At 20.6% G+C, this 21,557-nt stretch overlaps 7 protein-coding genes across 7 annotated transcripts; 4 read left to right on the top strand and 3 right to left on the bottom strand. All coding sequences in view use genetic code 6, as the record gives it.

Moving 5' to 3' along the window:
* Positions 1 to 630: 630 nt before the first annotated feature.
* Positions 631 to 8,019, top strand: TTHERM_00490860 (hypothetical protein; the record flags this gene model as incomplete). The annotated part of the gene is made up of 33 exons (XM_001016863.3): positions 631 to 692; positions 750 to 799; positions 867 to 962; positions 1,017 to 1,112; positions 1,355 to 1,444; positions 1,518 to 1,613; positions 1,788 to 1,877; positions 2,020 to 2,109; positions 2,219 to 2,314; positions 2,412 to 2,501; positions 2,559 to 2,654; positions 2,790 to 2,879; positions 2,987 to 3,082; positions 3,144 to 3,233; positions 3,334 to 3,423; positions 3,505 to 3,594; positions 3,675 to 3,764; positions 3,878 to 3,967; positions 4,019 to 4,108; positions 4,219 to 4,308; positions 4,370 to 4,459; positions 4,561 to 4,599; positions 5,626 to 5,715; positions 5,801 to 5,890; positions 6,337 to 6,426; positions 6,552 to 6,641; positions 6,745 to 6,834; positions 6,934 to 7,017; positions 7,102 to 7,191; positions 7,311 to 7,400; positions 7,558 to 7,647; positions 7,783 to 7,872; positions 7,929 to 8,019. The coding sequence occupies exons 1-33, from the start codon at positions 654 to 656 to the stop codon at positions 8,017 to 8,019; spliced, it is 2,859 nt and encodes a 952-aa protein (XP_001016863.3). The 5' UTR covers positions 631 to 653.
* Positions 8,020 to 8,974: 955 nt separating this feature from the next.
* On the top strand, positions 8,975 to 9,646 carry TTHERM_00490870 (glutathione S-transferase, amine-terminal domain protein; the record flags this gene model as incomplete). The annotated part of the gene is made up of 1 exon (XM_001016864.1): positions 8,975 to 9,646. One exon carries the CDS (start codon positions 8,975 to 8,977, stop codon positions 9,644 to 9,646), a length of 672 nt encoding a protein of 223 aa, XP_001016864.1.
* Positions 9,647 to 11,121: 1,475 nt separating this feature from the next.
* Positions 11,122 to 11,790, top strand: TTHERM_00490880 (glutathione S-transferase, amine-terminal domain protein; the record flags this gene model as incomplete). Its single annotated transcript, XM_001016865.1, has 1 exon — positions 11,122 to 11,790. One exon carries the CDS (start codon positions 11,122 to 11,124, stop codon positions 11,788 to 11,790), a length of 669 nt encoding a protein of 222 aa, XP_001016865.1.
* Positions 11,791 to 12,400: 610 nt separating this feature from the next.
* On the bottom strand, positions 12,401 to 13,024 carry TTHERM_00490890 (glutathione S-transferase, amine-terminal domain protein; the record flags this gene model as incomplete). The annotated part of the gene is made up of 1 exon (XM_001016866.1): positions 12,401 to 13,024. One exon carries the CDS (start codon positions 13,022 to 13,024, stop codon positions 12,401 to 12,403), a length of 624 nt encoding a protein of 207 aa, XP_001016866.1.
* Positions 13,025 to 14,269: 1,245 nt separating this feature from the next.
* On the top strand, positions 14,270 to 14,914 carry TTHERM_00490900 (glutathione S-transferase, amine-terminal domain protein; the record flags this gene model as incomplete). The annotated part of the gene is made up of 1 exon (XM_001016867.1): positions 14,270 to 14,914. The coding sequence occupies one exon, from the start codon at positions 14,270 to 14,272 to the stop codon at positions 14,912 to 14,914; it is 645 nt and encodes a 214-aa protein (XP_001016867.1).
* Positions 14,915 to 16,678: 1,764 nt separating this feature from the next.
* On the bottom strand, positions 16,679 to 18,827 carry TTHERM_00490920 (peptidyl-prolyl cis-trans isomerase FKBP62, putative; the record flags this gene model as incomplete). The annotated part of the gene is made up of 6 exons (XM_001016869.3): positions 16,679 to 16,996; positions 17,060 to 17,158; positions 17,262 to 18,037; positions 18,138 to 18,392; positions 18,454 to 18,622; positions 18,678 to 18,827. 6 exons carry the CDS (start codon positions 18,825 to 18,827, stop codon positions 16,679 to 16,681), a joined length of 1,767 nt encoding a protein of 588 aa, XP_001016869.3.
* Positions 18,828 to 19,315: 488 nt separating this feature from the next.
* On the bottom strand, positions 19,316 to 21,518 carry TTHERM_00490927 (AMP-binding enzyme family protein; the record flags this gene model as incomplete). Its single annotated transcript, XM_001471309.2, has 3 exons — positions 19,316 to 19,479; positions 19,531 to 19,754; positions 19,843 to 21,518. The coding sequence occupies 3 exons, from the start codon at positions 21,516 to 21,518 to the stop codon at positions 19,316 to 19,318; spliced, it is 2,064 nt and encodes a 687-aa protein (XP_001471359.2).
* Positions 21,519 to 21,557: the final 39 nt, after the last annotated feature.

Genomic DNA, 21,557 nt, shown 5'->3' on the forward strand with positions numbered 1-21,557 from the left:
GTTTAAAAATCTTAAAATTAAAGTACATTATTTATTATGTTTATACATAATTACTGTTTATCTCCTATTTTGGCTTGTAAGATTTAAAAAGTTTACTTTTTAAAAATAATTTATGAATATTTTTTAATTACTGTATAATTTTATTAGAGAATAGAAAAACTAATTTATTATATATGAAATAATCAACTATGTGCTTATATTAAGATAGTTCAAGATTTAAAAAAAATTTTTTACAGTTAGTCCTATATTTCTGAAATTTACTTTTTAAGTTTAAAATTATATTCGATGTGTGACACTATATTTAATTTAATTGAATAATTATTCATAATATTTTTGCTATTTAACGATTTAATTAATTTTTTTATCAAGTTAATTTTCTTCTGCATTTGTAAATGCACAAACTTAAAATTGAGTTAGATATTTTATAAAAAAGATTATAAAAATGTAAAGTAAATAAAATAATTTGCTTCATAATAATATTTTTTATATAATTAATTTGCAAATCATAATCCTAAATTTATAATAATTTTAAAGAATAAGATTTTAGGAAACAAGAGCAAGTTTTTTATTTTAAAGCCTTTAAATTTCTCTAGCATGTATATTAAATATATCTAATATTTTTTTTATTCAAAAAAAATTTCAAAAATAAAAATATGTCGAATTAAACTATCTCATTTAAAACTATCAAAAGAGTAAACACTTTTATATTAATTTATGCTAAATGTCAAATAATTTTTTTATTGCAAAAGTATCTTTTTTCAAATTATGTTAAGCATGAAGATATCTAACTTGATTTTAGGTGCAATTTAATTTTTTTGTTTAAAACAACATTAATTATGAATTACTTTTCTCTTATTGTTCAAAAGAAAGAAAAGTCACAGCGTGAAAGGAGCCTCTAAAGTAGCTAAAAGAATAGGGAAGACTAAAAATCTTAAATCATTACATCTTGATTTTTCTGGAGGGTATTTAATATTTAATTAATGTTTAGGATGATAAAAATCTGTAATGCATAAAAGCAATAATCATATTAGTGACGGCGGGGCACTTAAAATAGGTTCTGGATTTTCTACCTGTCAAAATTTAATTAGCCTCTATCTTGATTTGTCAGGAAGGTAAACATAATTTTTTCAAACTTAATTACCTATTGTAATTACTTACAAATAAATCAATCAATTTATTTATAAATTTTTTTAAAAACAATTTTTCACTTCTATTTATTTCATGAAATTTAAAAAAATAAAAATTTGTAATAACTAAGTTATTACAGTAATATTTTTTGAAAGAGTATCAAAATAAATTGATATTAAAAAGTATATAATTCTATTCATTTTATTTTATTTATTGTTTAAAAAAGTTAAAACAAAATTGCGGATGAAGGAATTTCTGGCATAGGTTAAGGATTAGCTAATTGCTAGTTATTAAGTTTTTTAACCTTAAAATTATAGTAAAATTCAAAAAATTTACTTTAAAATTAATCTATGATTAATGCTTTTAAAATAACTTAATTATATACTTAGAGGAAATTATATAGGAAATGAAGGGATTGATAAGTTCGCTTATGGAATAAGCAACTGTAATAATCTTATATTTTTCAAATTTGATATATCCTAAAAGTAAATAAATTCTATTTAATATAATAAAATTTTATTTAAATATATTGAAAATTTAATTTTAATCTTTAAAAAGGATAAGATAAAATTTTATTAAAGGAATTTATATTTTAAATTAATTTTATTAATTTCTTCATATAAAACTTGCACTATTTCAGCTAAATATTTTATTAAAAGCAAAATATAGCTTCAGGAATAAGGTTTTTAAGGTTTTGCTTCCAATCTATCTAAATGTGTAAGTCTAGAAACACTAAAAATTAATTTAAGGTAAACAAATTTCTATTAAAAATAATTAATTTTTTATTATTCTTAAAGTTTTAGTATGAAATAAATTTAAAATTAAGAAAATAAATAATTCAAATTTAAAAGCTATTAAAGTAAAAAAAAATTAAAAAAAATCTTTAAAAAGTCAAGATAAAATCAGCGACTAAGCTATTATTTGTTTAGCATAAGGATTAGGGAAGTGCTATATCTTAAAAAATTTAACACTGAAGCTGAGGTAATATTGATTAGTTATCTTATTTTTTTATAAAAATTGAATTGATTATCTTAACTGAATATTTAAAATGATATGATATTGTTTCATATTCTTACAAATTATTTAATAGTGGAAATCAAATAACTTGTAAAGGATCTTCTGAATTATTTAATGAAATAGGGAACTGTTAAAATCTTAATTTTCTAAAGCTTGATTTGCCTGGAGTGTAAATTAAATAAATAAAATTGTTTTCATAAAATTTTAATTAATAATCTTTTTGTGGTTCAATAAAATATGTTGTTTCTATTTAATTTATAATTAAGAGGAAATCAAATCAGCGAACAAGGAGGAGCAGGTATTGGATTAGGTTTGGCCAAATGTTAAAATCTACAAATTTTATTATTAAATTTAAAGTAATATTTATTACTTGAATAGAATATTACCCAAATAAATACTTTATATAATTAAAGACTAAATTCAATTAATGATTAAGGAGTTTCAAGCATAGCAAACGGTATTGCAAACTGTATTAATTTAAAAAGACTAAAATTCGACTTATCTGGATAGTAAAAAAAATTATTTTCCATTCAAATACTTTGCTTTCTTATTATTAGTTAATAATCATTAAATTAATTATATGTGTGAGTAGAAATTTATAAAAGTATAATTTATTTTAAGATTAAACACTTTTAAATTTTTAGATCAAACAATATTGGCTAATAAGGTGTCTCGAATCTAGCTACCTAAATTGGTAAGTGCAATAATTTAGAAACTATAGCTTTGAACTTAAAGTAGCCAATTTTAATTTAAATATTAAGTGATCTATTTATTGAAAAAAAATTTATTATTAATTTATTTATTTATTTATAAAATATTTTGATTTTTTAATGAAAAAAAGGGATAATTATATTGGAGACAAAGGAATTTTAGGATTGAGGAATGGGTTAAAATAAGTGAAGAATTTATAATAATTATATCTTGATTTATCAGGCTAGTAATATGATATGCTTTTTTTTAAATTAAAAAAGAAACAATATATATTTAAAAAAAAAAAGAAATAACGATTTTTCGAGTGAAGGAGCTACTGCATTAGGGGATTTGTTTGTACAAACCACTAATATCCATACTTTAAAACTTTATATTAAGTGAGTTAATTTATTTTATTATAAGAGCAAAAATTAGACAAAAATTATAAATTTATATTAATCAAAATTAAATATTTTTAAAATAATATTATTTAAATAGTTCAAATAATTTATATGCTTAATCAATCTAAGGTCTTTTTTCTAAGCTAAAAAATTGTCTCAATCTCAAATCTTTAAAGACTAATTTAAGGTTAAACATAGTTCTTCAAATGAATTTTTTTTCCGCAATTTTTAATGGGATAACTCTAAATTTATTTTTTAAAATATAAAGTGGAAACAAAATAAGTAATTAAGGGGCTATTGAGTTAGGAAGCTGCTTATCTAATTGTCATAATCTTGAAAACTTAGTGATTATACTGAAGTAAAAATATAAATTATTTATTTTTAAATATTTGTATCTATTTTACAATTACTTATATTTAAAAATAATTAAAATAAAAGCGATTGCAGCATTTACAATGAAGGAGTAATTGGTATTGGTGTAGGATTAGGCATTTGCAAAAATCTTAGTGATTTAACTATCGATTTTAGGTAGAATTTATTCAATTAGTTTTAAACAACTACTTAAAATATTCTAAATTTTAACTAATATCATTAAATCTTAAATTCTTTAAAAATAAATAATTATAAAATATAAAATTTAGCAAAAATAGCATTGGAAGTATTGGAATATCTGGTTTTTCAGGTGGACTAATAAATAATTAAAGTTTAAAATCATTAAATATTGATTTAAAGTAAAATATATTATGTTAGATAACAAAGATATTAGTTTAATTTAAATAAAGTAAAAACAATATTGGAGAAGAAGGGGCTTCTAAACTTGGTACAAATTTAGGCTAGTTGCAAAATCTAGAATTTCTCACTTTGATGCTACAGTAAAATATTCAATAAAGAAATAAATTTTATTTTTTGTTTTTGTTTCCAATTTTTCTAAAAAAAATTTAATTTAAGCTAATTTGATTTATTAAAACAAACATTAAATAAGATAAAATTAAATTAAAAACGTTGGAATTATTGATCTCTCAGATGGTATATCAAAGTCTAAGAAACTCAAATCGCTGAATATTGAGCTAATGTAAATATTTATTATATTTTAAACTAAAGTTAGTTTATTTTATACTAAATTTAATCAAAAGGTAAAACGAAATTAGTTAATAAGGAGCTATTTAATTTAGCTATCAAATAAAAAATTTTCCTAAATTACAAACATTAAATATTAATTTAAGGTAAATTTATTGTTAACTACTTAAGAATTAATCCAGTTAATATAAAAAAAAATATTCTAAATCTAATTTTATTTTTTATTTATTTTTTTATTTTTAATTAGATTAAATTCAATAAATGCTTATGGAAGACTTATAATGAGGTAGTCTATAAGAAAAATTACTAATTTAGTTAAATTTAACCTAAGAATACTTTGATATAATTTTGTATATTTATTCATACATAATATGAATTCTATTTTTTTGTTGTAGGTAAATTACATATAATATGAAAGAAATAAAATTTTTGATTAAAAGATTTATAAAAAATTTATATTTATACATCTAAAAACTAAATGTTAAATTAAATTTTTTAAATTTTGTCTGTTTAAAACATTATTTTTTCTTTTAAATTTTATTTTATCTAATATAAAAAATTTTTGATTCATAAAGTAATAAATATATATTTAGTACTTATTAAATTATATTTTGAGAAAAGTAATAATAAACACTTTGAGATCAAATAAAAATAATAGTTGCGATTAATAAAAGAAAGTTTAATATTTTGTAAAAAACTCACAAAAATTTTTTTTATTTGAATTTGATTAATAAAAGATAAAAATAATTAATAAACAGTTAAATTTTTTAAATAAAATGTGTAACAGTAAACATATTGTTTAATTAATAAATTTCTGATTTCTCTAAAAAAATACAAAAATATAAAGAATGACATTATAATTAAGTCATTATAAAACACTTAAAGGAGTAATAAATTTATTTTTTAATATCAAAGCTTAATTATTATTTTTTTCTCACAAAAAGTTTTTATCATCTAAGTTAGAGAGTCATTAAGAAGTACATCTTTATTTAGCGTAAGTTGGCTTAAATTATTTAAAAACAACTTTTTATAATTATTATTAGTTATTTGTTCAATCCATCTAAATATCTTTTCACTAATACAACATAATTATAATTAATACTAGTATACAATTTTGATAGGCATTAATATTAATTATTAAATTATTTGTTTTCAAATTTACAAAATACTATTAAAAAGTGTTATTTTCATATAAATAAAATAAAATTAATTTTTTCTAAAATTCATGCTTCATATTTATAATTAAATAACATAATTTAATAAGTTAATATAAAATTATTTAATATATTTATTATCATTATTTAAATTATAGTAAATCAAATATCAGTGAAAAAGATCTGAATTCTTTAGGATCTGCTTTAAAAAAGAGTGTCCTTCTTAGAAATTTCTCAGTTTATTTAGGGTAATGCATTAATTAATATATAATAACTTTAATATTTCCTCTACTCTATTAAATTATTCACTTTCTATCAATTTTTAAATAAAAGTTTAAACTAAATAGACTCAAATGGTTTATCTTAATTATTTAGTGCTTTTACAGGTTCATCTAATATATAGAAAATATTTATTGATCTGAGGTAAAATAAATTATTAAATTTCAAAATTATATTAAAATTCTTTTGCAAATTTTATTTGATAAAAGTACACCATAATACCTCATTTTATAGTGTTACTCAATACATACCCTTTAAATATCAGCTAAAAATTTAAAAAACTCAAAATTAATTCTTTTATAAGATCCCATTTTTTATTTAAATACCCTTAAAATAAAGAATTCAAAATATTAATATTTTCTGAGTGCATTTTAGTATCATAAGATTAAAAATTTTCAAATATCAAATAAATTAATTTATTATTAAACATTTTAAAAATTAAATTATAATTTGAGTTAAATGTTATCAAATACACTTATTTCATTAAAAAATTTTTAATTCATTTTACAAAATGTTTATTTAATTTTATGAAATATCTAATATGCAAAATAAATTTTTCATAAATAATTTAAACATTTTGTATAAATTAGGTAAAATAATATTGGACATTAAGGGTCAAATGATTTAGGAGTTTATTTTACGAATATGAATAACATTAAATCATTAGAGCTTAACCTTGAGTAAATTTATTTTTTATTATCTTATTAAATAAATCTATCGGTTTGACCGCATCTTATATTTATTTTGATTAATTTTACTCATTAACTGTTATGAATAATTGATTTTAATTTATTTTTATGAATAGAAAAAACAACATTGGAGATTTAGGAATTTCTCAGTTTAGTTAAAGCTTACCAAAAATTAAGAATCTTTAAACTTTAAATTTAAATTTAAAGTAAATTTTATAGTTTAAATCAAACATTGTATCATTTAAAAATATTAATTATTATATTAAATTATTTTTCTATTTAATAAAATAATTTTTAAATCTAATTAAGCAATAATAAGATAACAGATCAAGGTATGAATGTATTAGGTTTTAACTTAGCTAACTGTTCTACTCTATTATCATTGTATCTTAGCTTGGTGTATCACAATTTAATTTATTAACTGATGATTTTATCTATTACTTAATTTTTTTTTAATTTACCTATTTCTTACTATTTATTAATTTATTTAATGTAAAGTAATAATAAGATATAAAATTTTTAAACTCTTGGCAGTGGAATTGCTAGTTGCAAGAATCTATAAATTTTAAACTTAATTATTTGGTAAAATTTAATTTTAAAATATTATTATCTTTCTTGTGATTAAAAAGTTTAATAGTTTATATTTTACTTATGACATATAAAAAGTGGAACTGGTGTTGAAGCAAAGGGTGTTTAAATTTTAGGATCTTAATTAGAGAAATGTGAAAATATTACTGTTCTGAAAATTAATTTTTTGTAATATTTATTTGTTTTAATAATTTATTAAAAATAATCTCATTATTTGCTTATTAATTTACAATACTTTTTGAATTTTAATTATTTTTGATTTAATAAAATTTAATAATAATTTAAAGAGGATGTGAAATTGGAGATGAAGGAATATCTAACCTTAGTATTAGTTTAGCTTAATGTCCAAAGCTTTTAGATATTTCTCTTGAACTTTCGTAAGTTACCCATATTATTACTTAAATATTTCAAAGAAAAATTTAACAAAAATTTAAATTAATCTAAAATAAGAAATTTTAAAAAGAGCAAAAACTTTTAATTAAAATAGTTATCAATTATTTATATTTAAATATTTAAATAAATTAAATATAAAAGAGATAATAAAATTAGTGATTAAGGTATAACTCATCTAGCATCTTCTTTAATTAATTGCAAGAAACTCTAAAGCTTAGCTTTAGAACTTATGTAACTTTATTTCGTTTCTATTTAAATTAATTTTATATGTGTAAAACAATTCAAAAATAAATTTCTTTTATTTATATTTCTCTTTTAAATAATTTTTTTAACATAATTAAAAATAAATTTTGTAAATAATTAAAGGTCTAATTAAATTACTGAAAAAAGTTTATAAATTCTAGGATCTTCATTGAGGAAATGCAAAAAAATAAACTACTTTCTTATAAATTTATAGTAATTTTTCTTTTCTAATCATTTATGAATTAAAATTTTATTTTAAATTAATAAAGAGGATATTAAATTTATGCAGACTAATAATATTTATTTAGAAATTAGTGTAAAAAAATAATGAAATTAATAAATTACAAAATATATTTTTGAATTATCAAAATATAAATAAACTATTATAAAATAGTAAATTCTATTTATACTTATATTTTGTATTAATTAAAGTATTTAAAATTTTATATTTAAAGCTGTTTTATATTAATCTTTAATTAAATATAATTTTTTATAAGAATTGTTAATAAATGTTTTCATTCATCAGAATCTATTAAAAAAAAATAGAGCATATCATGTCATGCCTTAATATTAAAGCATAAAATTATATCTTAATATTAAAATAAATATATTACATAATATAAAATATATCATAGAATTTAATTTTTAATTATTAATAGGTCCTTTAAATTTTTTGTATTTTTGTTGAAAATTATTCTAAATAAAAATTATTAGAAATTATTTTAGAATTATTCTCAAAACAAACTGATAAAAATAATTTTTAAAAATACTTTAAGTAAAAAGTAATAGAAATAAACTTAATTAATTATTATGTTTGAATATAAAAATGATAAAAAACAAATATTATTTAATAATTTAAATATATTATACTAAACAATCATAATCTTGAAGCGAATCCAAAATTTTTAATGCTGGCAAATTTTATTGAATTAATTGTGTTACTATAAATATGAATGAAAATAGTGTAAATCATTAAAGTTACTTTAATTTTTTATTTTTTGTAGTAACAAAAAAATTAGAGATATTAAATTCTTATGAATTTGTGTTTTTGATAGATTCTAATCTAATGCTTAACTAATTTGATTTTTTTTCTTTTTTTTTTCTACGAGAGAAGATTGATCTAAATTAGAAAGAAATTAATCTTATAAAATCTAATTAAAAAAGTTAGTATTGGCTGAAAAAATTACTTTAAAAATCAAAATCATTTAAATTAATCTAAAATTGTATAAATAAAATTCAATTTTGTAATTTTACCACAAAAGACTTAACAAAGCATAATAAAGAAAAAAAAAGATATATAAAAAGAAATAAAGAAATGGGCTGCAATCAAAGTTCTAGTGAAAACACTATTATCTCTTCAAATGCAAGAAAGTAGTTGCTTTTAGGATATTGGAATATTCCTTTGAGAGCATAACCTATTAGGTATATTTTAGAATTGGCTTAATACCCATACAGTGAAAAGAAATATTCCTAAAAAGAAGCCCAAGAATGGTTTGGTAATGATAAATAAAATCTTGGATTGGAATTCCCTAACCTTCCTTACATTTTTCATGGTGATTATCATTTAACTGAAGCTTCTAACATTGCTAATTATGTTTTAGAAATTACTTGCTAGTAATATCTTTTAGGTTGTGGAGATGACAAATTCAGAATTGGAAACATAAGATATGTCTGTGATGGGTTGATCATTGATGTTTTCAAGACTTTAAAAATGACTCCTGAAGAAAAATAAAAGCTCTTAGAAAATAATATAATTCCTGATCTATACTCATTAAAGGAAGCACTTGGTGAAAAGACTTACTTTTTTGGAAGACTGACTGTTGCAGATATTTATGCCTACTGCGCTTTTGTTAACTTCAAGCTTTTCTTCCCAAATGAGTACAAATAATTTGCTAGTTCATTTAATAACTTGATAATAAACTTCGAAGCTATCCCTGAAATCTAAGCTTATCAAAAATCAGATAGATTCCCTAAATTTTAATTATGAAACCATTTCATAAACCATTATATTAGATAAAATTAAATTGATAAATATTTATAAAAATTATAATAACTGACTAAAATGTATGTATTTTATATATTTTAAATTATAAACAACTCATACATTTTAATAAACATCATAAAAATTATTTTTTCCAATAAAATTTACATATAATTTATTAATAAATATATTAATTATATCTGATTTATTTTACTTTCAGAATATAGCAATACAGATATCATGATAAATATTATATTTATTTTGATTAATAAATAATCTGTTGATAGTATTAATAAAAATTGAGGTAATTAGAAGTTTTTAATTAAATATATTATGTAGGTATTTAATTCAATATTTTATTCAACAAAATTGAAAATATGGATAGTATAATTTTTGTCTAATATACAATTATAGATGATGAAAGCTAAAATTTAAATATCAGTTTCAGTAAACTAATCCATGAATAGTATAACTTTTGATACTTTAAATAATATTTTCTCATTATAAATCACTCTTTAAACAGCTTTTTGTGAATATTTACTCAATAAAAATTAATTGAGATATAAAATAAAGCAAAATAAATATTATTAGTTTTAAACATCTAAAATGGTAACTCAACTTTGCTATTTTAAAATTTCTATAAATATAAAAGTTTTATTTTTATTGCTTTCATTATGAATATTTTAAAATTTAAGCAGGTAAATTTATTAATTTTCTAAATCGATTGATGATTGATGTAAATTTTGAAATATTATCACATATTTTTGAAAAAAGGATGAATTTGAAAATTAATTATTTGATTACTGAAATTTTTTGGAAAAATATGTAAACAAAACAAAAAAAATTAAGAATTCAACAGTATATATTACCAAAATTCAAAAAATATTGAAATAATAAAAAAGTCTATTTTTAATTACTCAATTATATCAAATAAAATCTTGTAATGAGAAAGCCATTAAAAATAAAGCTGGATTTAAATTAATATAAAAATTTGGTTATTTATGTAAATTTTTATAATTATAAAAGCAACATTTGATCAAAATTGCAATACTTAATTATTAATCTTAGATATATCTTTCTTTGATAACAATAATATGAATAAGTATAGCTGATCTAAGGTATAGCATAGCAATAGGTCTTTTATTTTCTATTATTCTTACTATTATTTTATAAACAATTATACTATTTTAAATAGCTGTACTAATATTTTTTAAAGCTTTTATTTTAATTTATTTAGATTTTAATTGTAGAAGAAAGTTAACCAAAATTTGTTTTTTCAAACAAAGGATTTGATTATTAGTCAAATAGTTATAGATTTGTTAACTAGAAAAATAAATAATTAAAATTATAGATTAGTTATACATTCAGTCTTAAAATATCTTTATTTATAAACCTTAATTTAATAAAAAAATTAAATTGACTTTAAATCTAAAAACGAAAAATTGAAAAAAGATAGCACAAACTAATAAACAAATTATTGAATGGGTTGTGGTTCTAGTTCAATTTAAGTTGCTGAAGTACCTAACTGTAATAAGTAATTATTATTGGGATATTGGGATATTCCTCTAAGAGCTTAACCAATAAGATACCTTCTCGAATTAGGTCACTTTCCTTACACTGAAAAAAGGTATGCATAGAAAGATGCTCAAGAATGGTTTGGCAAAGATAAATAAAATCTTGGTTTAGAATTCCCTAACCTTCCTTATATCACTCATGGGGATTATCATTTAACCGAAGCAGCTAATATTGCTAATTATGTCATAGAAATTACTTGCTAATAAAACCTATTAGGATGTGGAGATGATAAATACAGAATTGGAAATATTAGATATGTCTGCGATGGCTTGATTATTGATGTTTTCAAGACTTTAAAAATGACTGCTGAAGAAAAATAAAAGCTCTTAGAAAATAATATTATTCCTGATCTCTACTCATTGAATGAAGCACTTGGTGAAAAAACTTACTTCTTCGGTAGATTAACTATTGCAGATGTTTATGCCTACTGCGCATTTGTCAACTTCAAGTTATTCTTCCCAAATGAATATAAATAGTTTGCTAGCTCATTTGATCACCTAATAATCAATTTTGAAGCTATTCCCGAAATTTAAGCTTATCAAAAATCAGATAGATTCCCTAAATTTTAATTATGAAATATTTAAATAATGATTAACAAATAATATTCTTACTTATTCCATTTTTATTTTTGTATTTTATACTGTATCTCTCTCTCACACTATATTTTTTTGATAAATTTAAGCAAATTTTATAACCCATAAAAACGATATAAATTATGATTTATTAATTAATTGAGGTCAAATATAAACAACTAACTAAAAATTTTTATTTTCATATGAAAAATAGAATAGTCTTAATAGTAGAATTTGATTAATTAATAAAATTAAGAATATAAATTCATGGAAGACGCTTTTGTAAAAAAAATATCTTTTTTAATATACACTTTATTTATAGATTTTTCTATTATTAATATTAAATAATATATTGGCGAGGTCAATTACTTATTATTTATTTTGTAAATAAATTTACTTTTTCAAAATAAAGATTATCTGTTCAAATGATGTTCAATTTTACTATGTTATTTATTGAAACTTATGATTTATTTTTTAATTAAAGTAAACGATTAATGTTTGATTTTTGATAGAATGATTTAAATTTATTTTAACTTGATATAATTTTACAAGGATATGCAATATATAAAATATTATTATACTGGTGAAACTTATAAAATTATAATATTTAATTTCAACGTAACTTAGGGAAACGATCAGAGCTTTGGTATTCTTTAATTTGAGGAATTGATTCAAAGTTTTTAATAAAGGGATCAAAGGTTGCAGCAAAAGGTTGATATTGTTCGGGGAATTTATTCTTGAGGATATACAAACCAGAGTAGGTGTAAATATCAGCGACAGATAGCTTATTGTCAAAGAAATAAACTTTGTTTCCTAAGTGCTTCTATAAAAGAGTGAGCTTAGGGATAATATTGGTCTTGAATTCATTTGTTTAAGCTTCTCCGCTCAACTTAATAGCTCCAAAGACTTTCATCATCACTTCATCAGCAACTAATCTAACATTTTCAATCTTGTATTTTTATTAGCCAGTTCCTTATAAATTGCATTAGTTGGAAACTTCAATAGCATATTAAGCAACATTGTGTGATTCTGTGATTTTTAAGTCACCTTTGATGATATAAGGAAGATTGGGGAATTGTAAACCAAGAGACATGGAATCTTTTTCAAACCATTCAGCAGGAGTTTTGTACTAATTTTCCTTGTAAGGGTACTTACCTATTTCTAATATGTATCTAATTGGTTGAGCTCTAACTGGTTGTGCCCAGTATCCCAAAATAAGTGTATCGTTGTTTGACATTTTTAAAGATCTTTTTTAATTGTTTGTTTATTGCTTGGATTAGATTTTTAGTTTTTTATTAATATTAATTTGTTTTTTAATATTATATTTAAATCTATGGCTCTCTTCTTTTAAATTAGATTCATAGTATGGATTTATCAGAATTATTTCTTTTTATCTATTTGATATAGAAAAATATCAAATTGTAAAGATAAAATAAGATATTTAAATACACCCTATTTTTTGTCAATAATATCCAAATAGTAGCATTTGAACAAAAATATTAGCATACATTTATTCAGAAACAATTAACTTAATTAATTTCAACAGTTATAAATAAGCTATTATAATTATTAATTCTAAAATTACACATAATTTTTATTTTTTATAATAGCTAATTTAATTTTAGTTCAGTTTTTCTATTATTTAAAAGTTATTCAACAGCACAGAAACAATTATCTTTATATTTCATATAAAATCCCTTAAAATAGTTATTCTACTATAATAAGGAAACAGAAATAAGAAAAAATTAAATTTTTTAGAGACATTGACAGAAAAATTGAATGACTCTCTTTTCTTCCATCAAACTTGTTACTCTTATCGAAGCGCATAAGAAAGACAATATAAGCTATTATATATAGAGAAATGTGGACTCTAGCTCACTTTAAAAATTTGAAAAAATTTAGATCTTCCACAGATTCCTAAAAAAAATATAATTAAGTCAAAAATCTGAAGATTGTAAAAGTAGACAAAAGCATGATTACTATTATATGTGATTTTTTTATTGTAAGATAATTTTATTATTTTTTGTAGATAGGATTATTACAATATTTTTTTGAAAAGTAAATATATTAAATTCTGAAAGTGGTGTTACTGTGTTTTTGATATAAATTTGTGTAATTAAAATCTTGTTTGATATAGAAGAAAATTATTTGTTTGTTACAAAATTATCACGCGGAAAATAGTAATTGATAAATAAATAAATTAATTAATTAGTACCTAGTTAACATTTATTATCCATTATTCGTTTTTCATGCATTCATATATTCATTCATTAAAATTGATTGAAATTGAAGTCATAGAAATCTGAAAAAGAAAAAAATCTGATTAATACTTCTATGTAGAGTTTGAATGTAGCGAATATATCATATAAATATCTAAAATAAATCATAAATATTATTGATAAAAAGTTAAATTATTTAATAAAATATAAAACAAAGACAATAAACTAATTGCAGATCTCTTTCGCAATTTGAATAGATAGAAATGGATAACAAAACTTGTGCTTAAAAATAAGTAACTTTAGGATATTGGAACATCCCCTTAAGAGCTTAGCCAATTAGATATCTTCTTGAATTAGGTCATTACCCTTATGTAGAAAAAAAGTATACTTAATAAGACGCTTCAGAATGGTTTGGAAAAGACAAACAAAAACTTGGCTTGGAATACCCCAACCTTCCTTATCTTATCTAAGGTGATTTTCATATAACTGAAGCTTCTAATATAGCTAATTATGTGATTGAAATTACTCATTAATAAAGACTTTTAGGATGTGGGGATAATAAATTTAGAGTTGGAAACATTAGATATGTCTGTGATGGATTGATTATCGATGTCTTCAAAACTTTAAAAATGACTCCTGAAGAAAAGCAAAAACTTTTAGAAAACAACATCCTTCCTGATCTCTACTCATTGAAGGAGGCTCTTGGTGAAAAAACCTATTTCTTTGGAAATATAACTATTGCTGATGTTTATGCCTACTGCGCTTTAGTCAACTTCAAATTATTCTTCCCAAATGAATATTAAAAATTTGCAAATTCTTCTTTTGATCGTATTATTCACAATTTCGAAGCCATTCCTGAAATTAAAGCTTACCAAAAATCAGATAGATTCCCTAAGTTTTAATTTTGAATAACTAAATTAGTATTGAATATATATTTTTATAGTAGTATAAAATACCATTAATAATTTCATTTCTAAAAATTCAATAAAATTATTCAACTCAAAATTTATATTAAATTTTCATTCAAAAATTATTATTTAACTTCAAATTAAAAACTTAATTTTAAAATATTCTAACAAATACCATCATTTTAAAAACGTCAAATCATTTTTCAAACAAGAAATCATGTAAAAATTAAAATAAAAATCCAAAGCAATTATAATAAAATAAAAATAAAACACTCTTTTTTAAAAAAAATAGACTAATTCTATTTTTAGAAATTTTATAAAAAAGTTATTATTGAAAATTAAATCTAAAATATTTTTATTTAATTTATGAAAAGATAATAAGGAGTATTTAATACATTTTTTATTAAGCACACAATAGATTTAATATTGTTGTTATTTTTGTACTATAAATTGAATAATGTAGAATTTTATATATTTAAATATTTATTAATGTATATATGTATGTGCGTTTGAAACTGCTTTTTTTGTTTTGATATTTATGTAAAAATAAATTCAGTGTATTTTTTAGAGTCTAAATCCTCTGTTTTTAATCTTAGCCTCTATTTTTATCAGCTTATTAATTTCTTATGAGAGAATTTCTTATATTTTAGGAATTTACTCAAACATCTATAAAAATAGATCAAAAGTTTCAGCAAAAGGGATATATTACTCGTAAAATTTGCTCTTTAACAATTTTATAGCAGAGTAAGTATAAATATCTGAAAAACTAAGCTTTACTGCAAACAAACAAGCCTTATTTTATAAGTATTTTTGTAAAAGTATCAATTTAGGTTTAATAGTTGTATCAAATTAGTTTATTTGATTTTCTCCATTTAGTTAAATTGCTTGAAACAAACTTATAAGAGTTTCATCACTTATAAGCATAATACTTTCTGGGATATTTTAGTTGCTTAAATTTTTTACATGATAATTTTTCTCCTACATATTTTTAGAGTTTTAGATCAATTGAAATTTGCCTTTTTTAGCTTATTTGTAACAGCTTTAGTTATTATAGAGTTTTTTATTATATTTATTATTATTTGATATTTTAATATCTATGAAAAAATATTTATTTATAAATAATAAATTAATATTGTTTGAATTACATAATTGATATAGAAAATTGCACATCATAAAAAAAGAAAGAAATATATTATTAATAAATATAAAAATTGGTTATTAAAATTAATCAGATATAGAATTTAACAGAATAATATCTTAAGAAGTAAATTAGTTAATCTTTCTTACATATAAAACTCACTAATTAAATGTAAGATCTAATTTTTTTAAGCATAAAGAGGCAAAATGTAATTCTACAAATATACTTCTGCTTTTTAACATTTTCCATAAATAGTCTTCTAAATTTTAGAAAAATCAATTTATTCATTTATTCTGGAATACTTAATTGATAAAATTTGCTAAAATAAACTAAGAGATTAAAGCTTGATTTAAAAAAAACTTTGATTTAAAAATTCTATCAATAAGTTTTGTACAAGATTAGTAGTAAAAAAAAAATCTCTTTAAATTTAAACAAATATTGTTTGAAATGAATAAATATTTTATAAAATAGTTTAAAAATAAATTTTGCTTTATTTTTAGTATAAAAATCAACAGATATACTTTACTTATATTTTAATAAAATCCTTATTAGATACAAAATTATTTTTTAATTATAAAAATAAATACTATTTGAAAAGATTTATATATTATTAATTTTTCATTAAATCAGCTAAACATTTTTGAAAAAACTTATTTTTATTTTTTTAAATAATCTTGCTATGACTTGATTAAAATGTTTCTGAGCTTTTGAAGTTCTTAAAGTTGATTTTCTTCAATTTTTTAGTTGCTGTTTATAAGATTATTTAAAATATCAATAGCCTTTTCGAAATCTGACTATTCTTGTAATGCTAAACATTTTCTATAAATGGCCTTAGGGTTATTAGGGTCTATTTCAAGAATTTTGTCACAAGTCAAAATTAATTTATCCCACTTTTTAATCTTCAGATAACATAAAGAAGTATTAAGTAAACTTGATATTTTATGCTTTTATTTTAAATTAAGAAGTTAATTTTAAAATTAATTTATTCATTTTAATTTTAATTTTACAGGATGAACTTTTTAGGCATCTTCACCTATAAATTTGCCTAGTTCGAAGAAAGCATTGATAGCTTCAAAAGTTTTACTGGCTTTTTTAAAATTTTACTCCTAATTAATAATAAAAATTCCATTTAAAAATAAAAAATATTAAACAATAAAATAATTTAATTATCTTTTAAAAAAATAATATTTATCAAAAAATTTTATTTACCTGAATAAATCTAAGTCCTACAATTTTTTTACGTTATGCTTGTTCAACTTTGTCGTCTATTGTCATTGTGAATGTGTTTTTGCCTTCAGTAAAATTATACAACTTGATGTGATATTTAACATAATCAGGAATAACTCCATTATACTTTTCTTTTATAATTTCAAAATCTTTTCCATATTAAATAAGAGTTTTGTCTCTGCATTCAAGGACTGAGTATTCTTATTTCTTCATTCTTCTTAGGGTATTTTTTAACAATTTTGACATTTTATACTCGTCGAGAAAGTATTTCCAGCAAGTAGGTTGTTGCTCTAAGAATTCAAAATCAAATACCTGCTTTTCTGTCAATATAGGGAAATCTCCATCTATCGACTGGTAAATAATTTCTCCATCGATTTCTATTTTTAATTCAAAATATATTTTAGCTATTTTTTCAGGCTTTGCAGTTGAATTTCCCTTAAGAATTTCTTTCTTGATAGCCATTTAATCTCCAAAAATATCATCAATTCTTGTTAATTGCTTCAAGTTGACTGTAAGAGAATATATTGTATTATCATCTTGCTAGTTTATTTTAAACCTTTCCTAATTACTTTCGCTTTCTTTTTTTAAAAATGCTTCTTGTTTAATTTAGGCTTCACTTATTTCCTTATCTTTCATAGATCTAATCACCCTCCATACAACTTCAGACATCCCTTTTTCTAAGAGACTTTCAACTCTGATAGGAGTGTCATCGCTCCTCTCATCCAAAACCTCTTCTCCTCTCTTCAAACAATAATTAACTTTTAAATTTATTTAAATTAAAAATAAGCAAAAACAATAAATATTTGAACTTTAATGCACTAAAAAATTAAGCATTAATAAAATCTTTATATATTCTACCTATAATTTCATCCTATTTTTCTGTTCTATGATTTCCTTCTCCCTTCTGGACTATTTTCTTGAGTATTGTCATATCTTAATTCAAATCAATAACAGTGGTCCAATCTTCTAAATAAAACATAAAATGCTTTTTATTATCTAATATCTTCATCTTGTTGTCATCATATTTTAAATATTCTAAAATAATAAAGCTAACTTCGCCTTTTTTCATGCTTTCAACAACTACTTCAAACCACTCTTCGAAATTGTTTATACCTAAAAAATAAATTTATAGAATTGATCCCTATTTCTACCTAAATGTGAAATTAATAAATACCTAAATTTGGAGTAATTTGATCTACTTCCTTTACATGATTGATATACTTTTCAAACATTTCTTTTTTTTATTCCTCAGTCTAATCACTTTAAGCATCAGGGTCTTAAACTTCTTCATATTGTAATTTTATTTAATCGTATTTAGCTGGCTTAGGAAGTCCTTTTCCAATCTAAAAACAATTTTTTTTAACATTAAAGCTTAAAAATTATTAATTTATATTCTACCTGCCATATTTCTTTATAAATTCTAAGTAATTCTGTTTTTTTTAACAATTTTCTCTCTCTAACTATATCTTTTGGTGGTTCATGATCTGAGTGGAAGTCATCTGGATTATCAGATTGTAAATCTGAATCATAAAAATCTAAATTCTTCATTTTGTTTTTCTAATTATTTTCTGAATTAAATTAAATATCTTATTTGTTTTTGGCTAACTTTTTATTAAAATTCTTAATTAATGTTTTGATTTTTTAAAATTTAAAAAAAGATTTTGACTGAATGATAAACAAATAAATAATTATTGATGGAATTCTTCCAAAATTCTAAATTTTTCCTATTTATTTTCATCAAAAGAAAACAATAATAAATAAAAGTTGATAATAATTTAAGATTTTACAAAAAAAAATTAAGAAAATTAAAATCTAAAAAAATAAAATATTGGTTTTAAAAGACTCAGCAAATTATACAAAAATAATGAGCATAAAAAAATTAATTTGATTCAATCAACAAATAAATGATTAATTAATAAATTAAAAATTTACTTTTATATGTAGTTAATAATCTATTTACAAATTTAAAAAAATAAAATGCCTACACATTACAAAAAAAATTTTCTCTTCATAATTTACTGAAAAATGAATGAAATTCAATTCTATATTTCCTTAATAATTGAGGAAATTATCCTATAGTCTACCTTTTCTAAATTTTAGCTATTAAGGCAAATTTAAATGAAATTTTTAGTGTATTTGCATTAAAGTTTTTCAGATGAGTAAATTTCCATCTGCTTCTGGAAATAGTTGTTAGTTTTTTCTATTTTACGAATTAAATGTTTTTAATATATAAATAAATTAAATTATTTACAATAAATATTCAATTTTTTATCAAAAGTTTTTGGAGAGCAACCTATTAGATTGATAGCAGCCAGCTGTTCTTTGCTTAAAAGTACCATAATAGCTTTTTTCAAAAAAATAATATCTTTATAAAATTCTAAAATATTTAAGCTTCTGCTAACTTGTTATTCAATTAATTTTTTAGTTTATTCATTAATATCATCAAATTTAGAATGAGCTTCCTTTTTCCAAAAGCTTTTGTTAAAATACATAAATATTCAGTTTAGTGAGTGGATTAATTAACATTTAAATGAATAATTAAATTAATAATTTATTTTCTTACCTTTTTTTGAATATTAATTTTTTTGTGTTTTAGATTACTTTCATGTCTGAGAAGGTTTTAATTTTTTAAATGTAATAATTTTAAACTTCTTCTTTAGTAGTCTAATTTATTATTTGGCTTTGGCTTTCGTTATTTTTTTATATTTAATTACTCACTTAATTAGTAAGATTAATTTTTTAATTGTTGCAGTTACTATATCTTCTTGTTTTAATAACCTAAATAGAATCACTGCTTTTCAGATTTTGATTTTAAAAAGGGATTTTTTAACTATTCATTTTTGGACTTCTACTTTGATTTTTTTATGAAAACGCAAAGGAATCTAATCTAAAAGAATTTTTTGATTACTAAGGACTTGATTCTATGTTTAGTATTGGTTTTGGAATTTTAACTTTTTCAACTTCTTTACTCTGGCTTTATAGTGTATCTTAAAATCCTTCCTAGCTTAATAAAATTCTACTTTATTGCATAAATTGATTTGAATCAAGGAAGGATAATTTTTTTGGTGATTGAGATCTGATTAATGCAAAATTTGTTAGAATTTTATCTTCGTTTTCTTCAGCTATTTCGTATTTACTAATCCGTTTTTTTAAGTAGGCCACTTTTTTTTAATCGAAAAGTTTATTTATCTACAATATTTATTCGTATGTATCTTTATATATTGTTTGCAAAAAGAGAAAGAAAAAATCTCTTTTAATAGCATTTTATGCTATTTTTCTTCCAAAAAAGCCTATAGTCATTAATAAAGCTAAAGTGCTGTTTACAAGTGCTAAGATTTCTGGAAAAGTTGGAAACTGTATTTCAATATATTAAATAACTTCATCTACTTAATACGATACTTAACTTAATGGTTTATTATCTAACTCGTATGATTAATTTTATTAGTTGAACTAAATAGGAAATGAATATTTTGATTCAACTTGAATTAAAAATCCTTTGTTAACAGTAGTAACTTATTTTTAAGCACTAATTGTTGTTAATAAGGTTTATTTTGGATTTAAGAAAATAAACTAATTTCTATAACTTACTTAATTTTACTAAGAGCTTATATTATATTAAGAAGCAAAAAGTTTAATTCGAAAGCCAGCTCTACTTCCACTAATCAATTAAGAAATGTCATTTTAATCAGCACAGTTATCTGGAATAGTTTTTTTTATTTAATCAGTTTAGTAGCAGTTATAAGTCCTTATAATAATTTAGGTGAAAATCCTTTATCTTGTATTTAAAACTATTGTTTTGTTTTTCATATTAGAAAAGTTTAAGCAATTATAACCCTCTAATTCTGGGATAGAACACTTAACTATTTCAAGTTATATTATTTCATTATCCAATCCATTTTAGTAGTTGAAAAGAGCATAATTCACAACATAAGTCTTATTTTACTAATTTTATATCAAATCTATAATCTTATTTGTATCATATTCGTATCTGAATGCAATTAAATCTTCACGCAAATCTATTTCTATGTTATCTTCGCTTATGAAACTTTGGGATCTGTATTTAGGGTTTATTTAGTTAGTTAAGTATTGTTTTGTAAGATATGCAAAGTAAGTTAGCGTAACTATGAAAATTGTTAATGTTAGCAGAGCTCCTATAATTGAACCTTTCTTTTCTTATCGCTTATTATCTAAATGAAAAAAAAATGGTTATGAAAATATATCAATTTTTGTAAAATTCATTGAAAGGATATTTTGTTTGCAGTTTTTACTTTTTGTTTA

The sequence above is a fragment of the Tetrahymena thermophila genome (assembly GCF_000189635.1).
Source record: "Tetrahymena thermophila SB210 genomic scaffold scf_8254636, whole genome shotgun sequence".
Classification (NCBI taxonomy): Eukaryota; Ciliophora; class Oligohymenophorea; order Hymenostomatida; family Tetrahymenidae; genus Tetrahymena; species Tetrahymena thermophila.